The following is a 4611-nucleotide window of genomic DNA, read 5'->3' on the forward strand; positions in this document are numbered from 1 at the left end:
AACACACCTTGACTCTGCTATCCCCTTTCTAAAGGTGGCCTATTGTTCTGCTACAGTTTTGCTTTTCAATCTTAATTTTAATTGAATTAGATATTTGTTTGTGAATTGATTGCTTCTGTTTGAGGAGTGAAAGTGCTTGTAGATTGCTTATCTTTGAAGTATAATTGTATCTGGACATGATTCACTTTCAGTGATTCTACAACTTACACTTTGAATCAGGAGCCAAATACATAAATCAGGCAAAAAAATAAGAGATAAATCTTTTAAAGATTTATTTTTTTTTTGTTTTTCCTCAAGGATATATTGTACACCAAATATCCAATTGGCAGTAAAGCGCATTCCAATGTGTAAGAAGCGAGAACAGTCAGGCGCTCCGTTTACAAACACTATGTTGAAATGTATCCACCATACAAAACGCATGTTGAGAACATACAAAAAATACACGCCTACTTGGTAGGTAACAGTAACATCTGGGCTCTGAATCTATTTACACTTAGATTACAAAAATATACTTTAGATTTTTTTGCTTACATTTGAAAGAAATGTTCATTTGGCATTTCTTCCCCTTCCCTCTAATATTCGTTCCATCAGCAAAGTGCCTTCAGTGACCATCTCTTTCACCTTTAAGGCTTTAATGCAGTGTATCCACTAATAGACACACGTCAGCAAGCTACACATAGAAGGCACACAGACTGCTTATAGTTTTAAAACAAACTGAGAGACAAAGAAAGGTTCTGCCACTAGGCAAGTACGGATGTGACCTCCACAGAATAACAAACATCTCCTGCACATGCTGGCACCTCATTGCATTCCAGGTATGCTTTTTGTTTCATTGAAAGGAACTGATGATAGCATTTGCACAATGGAAAGGTTTCCCAAAGGTCCCACCAACTCCAAATAATACAGGATGGAATATGCAAACATCCCCCCCCCCAACCCCATTGAATAATCTTCACATGAATAGCATCTGCAGAATTGTGAAGGGGTAATGCTTGGCGTACAAGTACACAATAGCTAGGTGAAGTTTATTTATATAAAAACAAGTTCAATGTTGGAGACTCGAACAATTTCAGATCTCAATTGTCCTTGGTGTTAGAGTGGATGCAATCTCAGAGGACGGGGAGGTCACTGATGGATAACTGTTGGTTACGACTGAGGAATGGTAAGTGTTAGTGACTAGGGACTCAAAGGAGGTACTGACTATTGTAGAAGGGTAAGTGTTAGTGACTGAGGAATCAAAAGAGGTGCTCACTTCTGCAGAGGGGTAGGTATTGGTTACTGGGGACTCAAAGGAGGTACTGACTATTGTCGAGAGGTAAGTGTTAGTGACTGGGGATTCAAAGGAGGTGCTGACTATATTGGACGGGTAAGTGCTAGTGACTGGGGATTCAAAGGAGGTGCTGACTATAGCGGAGGGGTAAGTGGTAGTGACTGGGGATTCAAAGGAGGTGCTGACTATAGTGGAGGGGTAAGTGCTAGTGACTGGGGATTCAAAGGAGGTGCCCACTATTGTGGAGGGATAAGAGTTAGTGACCGGGGACGGGAAGGAGATTGCCGGCGGGCTGGAAATACACAGGGCTTTGTCGACTTTCTTTTCCTTCTGCCTCAGGTGAATCTTGGTGTGTCTTTTCCGCTCATCGCTTCTGGCGAATTTCCTGCCGCAGACTTCGCAGGCAAACGGTTTCTCGCCGGTGTGCGTGCGAATGTGAGTGGTGAGGTGGTCGCTCCGGCTGAAGTTCCTCATGCAGATGCGGCACTGGAACGGCTTCTGTCCGGTGTGGATACGGATGTGGCGGGTCAGCTCGTCCGAGCGGGAGAAGCGGCGGTCGCAGGTCTCCATGGGGCAGGCATACGGCCGCTCGTGTGGAGGGGTCTTGCTGGGCCGGTTCGGGTACTTCCTCAGCCTGCAAGGTTTGGTCAGCTGCGAGTGGTAAGTGACCGTGTTCTTGGTCTCAGGACAGCTGCCCTGGTTGGCTATTGCCTTGATGGTGGACAGTGGGATGAGAGAGGGCTGGCCTCTCGGCTCCACGCTCTGGAATGGTTTCTGTTCTGTACTATCCAGGTTCAGATCGTCTTGCTGCGAGAATAGATAGTCCGGGATCATTGGCAGCTGAAAACCTTTGTTGTTGGAGCAAGTCGGGTACTGGATCGAGCTGGGGCCACTGGGGAAGCTGTCCGACTGGCCCGGGAACATCTCCGAGCTGGAGCCGTTGAAGCCGGTCGAGGCTGTCGGGCACATCGCCTCGGAGTCGCTGTCCTGGTTGGCTGAAACCGGGTTGTTGCTGCTGCTCATACTGACGATGCCGCTGACCAGGCTGAAAAGGGGCTCCGGCCACAAGCTGTTGCAGCTGGAAGCCGGTTCCAAAGAGAAACGGCCCGTGTAGGCGATGGACGGGAGGCGGCAGCTCTGCGCTGAATACGGCTCCATGAGGTTCTTCTCGGCTCCGGGAGAGATATCTGTAAAAGTGTCTGCAAGGAGGAAGCAAGAGCCGTTTAATAGATTACGTCCAACAACAACCAGCGAGAATCACGACCTCATTCTAACTGTATTGTTTTGGTTAAAAATGAATATGTGCGCATTTTGTATACATGTGTCTGCTTGAGACAACTTGTCAGCATGTCTATAGGTGTCCCTGTGTGCTAGTCCAATGTGTGTCTATCTGTATTAATATCTCAGTGAATGTGTTAATGTTTGTCACTATCTTTGTAAATAGATGTATGCAAGTATCTGCATCGGTGTAAACGTATCTGTTTACCTCTGTGCATACCTGTATAAGTGTGTGTATATATCTGTGTTTGGACTTTCCTGTGCATGTGTGAGTGGGAGGGAGGGGTGATTCCCGTGTGTAGGACGTTCCGGTCCTCTCCCTCTCGGTATTCCCTGCTAGGTGCTCGCTCGCGGGTGGTGTTTCCTGACGCTGTACCGTCATAAATAATGCAGAACACAAGATTCCCAATGTCCTCTCAAATCGAGTGGACAGCGTCCTAAGGTCTGCTGCACACTTGTGAGCGGTCAGTGGACGCGGTCCTTTGTCATCATTATTAACACCGAGCTGCTAGGGGGCGAGCGAGCTCGACAGGGGGTTTGAGAGTCTGGAGACTCTCGGCCGAGGACTCACCTGCTGACAGATGCTCGAACTGCTGCAGGGGTTCCCCATAAAACGGCTGGTCGGTGGAGGCTGTCACTAACGTGCCGGTCATCATCACCTCTTCCAGCTTCTGGTAAGTGTCCACCGACTGGTACAGCGGCTCCGTGAGCAAGGGCGGCAGGATCTCGGCTTTAGTCACCATCTCAGCCTCCGATATAGCACAGAGAGTGGGAGTGAGGGAGAGCACAGGGGGAGCCCAGGGACAGCCTAGGCTGTGTTTGGTTGCAGGGAGGCCAGGCTGCTCTGCGGTCCGCTGTGCAGGGCTGTCCGCTGCGGCGCTGTCCCTGCCCGGTTCGGTGTTGGTATCCCGGGCCGGGCCCTGGCTCTCTGAATCTCTCTCTGGCTGGCTGACTGAATAATTTCCGCGCCGGCACGGGGGGAGCGCCTTCTATTTAACAGGTTCCGCTCTACCCAGCCGCTGACGTACATGCCCATATAAGGAGCTGCGGAAGCCCATTTTTGGGCAGCTCCCGGCCGGCAATCCGTGACGTCACGGGACCGGGGACACCCCTCCCCCAGGGCCGGAGAAGGAGGGTTCCCCTTCCCCCAACCCCAGAGTAGACAGCGCACATTAGACAGGCAGCAGGGTTTCGCACATTGCCCGATACGCCCCTCCAGTCCGGGACGCCAACACCCTCCCAGACTGGGGACAACCTTCCCCGGAAGACCTCAGGATCGCCACTCCATATTTGGGCACGCCGCACCCACTGCCCATGTTTGGGCATCCGCCGGGCAAGGTTTGCTACCCAAATAAGGAGCTTCCGGCGACATAGGCTGAAAGTGCTGGAGCAGCAGAGCCGAGAAGAGCCGAGTGGGACCGAGGCGGTGCAGCAACAAACACACACACACAGCGAAGTATTGCGTTTCCTGCAGAAATCCAATGTTTCGGATCATGGGCCAAACATCTGGGGGAACACCATGACACGCAGTTGCTTCACAGCGCCGGGGATCCGGGTTCGATCTAGCCTTGGTAACTGTGTGGAGTTTGCACATTCTCCCCGTGTCTGCCTGATTTTGCTCTGTGTATTCTGGTTTCACCCCACATTCCAAAGACGTGCAGGTTAATGTGGGTTAGCCATGGTAAATGCAGGGTTACGGGGATAAGGTGGGTGATCCCATTAGAAGGTCAGTGCAGACTCGAAGGGCCAAATGGCCTCTTTCCGCTCTGTAGGGATTCTGTTATTCTACCTTCCCCAATACAAATCCAACAAGCCACAGCACAGCTGGAATATTCCCCAGCTCAGCTCCCACAGCTCTAATATTCTCCAGCATATCTCCAACATTCTCCAGCATATTTGCAACATCCCCCAACTTAGCTCCCATATCTCCAGCATTCCCACAGACAAATCCAGCAATCCACAGCACTGTTCCAACATTCACCAACACAGTTCCAATATTCCCCAGCACCGGTTGTACAGCTCTCACACTATCCAGTACTGCTCCAACATTCACAGCACAGCTC

General features: G+C 50.5%; 1 protein-coding gene across 1 annotated transcript; it reads right to left on the reverse strand.

The window, feature by feature from the left end:
- Positions 1–248: 248 nt before the first annotated feature.
- LOC125481096 (early growth response protein 1-like) lies at positions 249–3509 on the reverse strand. Its single transcript, XM_048592233.1, has 2 exons — positions 3120–3509; positions 249–2469 (listed from the first exon to the last, which is right to left on the reverse strand). Exons 1-2 carry the CDS (start codon positions 3289–3291, stop codon positions 1070–1072), a joined length of 1572 nt encoding a protein of 523 aa, XP_048448190.1. The 5' UTR covers positions 3292–3509; the 3' UTR covers positions 249–1069.
- Between the last annotated feature and the right edge of the window lie 1102 nt (positions 3510–4611).

The sequence above is a fragment of the Rhincodon typus genome, unplaced genomic scaffold (assembly GCF_021869965.1).
Source record: "Rhincodon typus isolate 14 unplaced genomic scaffold, sRhiTyp1.1 hic_rhity00000856, whole genome shotgun sequence".
In the NCBI taxonomy this organism is placed as follows: Eukaryota; Metazoa; Chordata; class Chondrichthyes; order Orectolobiformes; family Rhincodontidae; genus Rhincodon; species Rhincodon typus.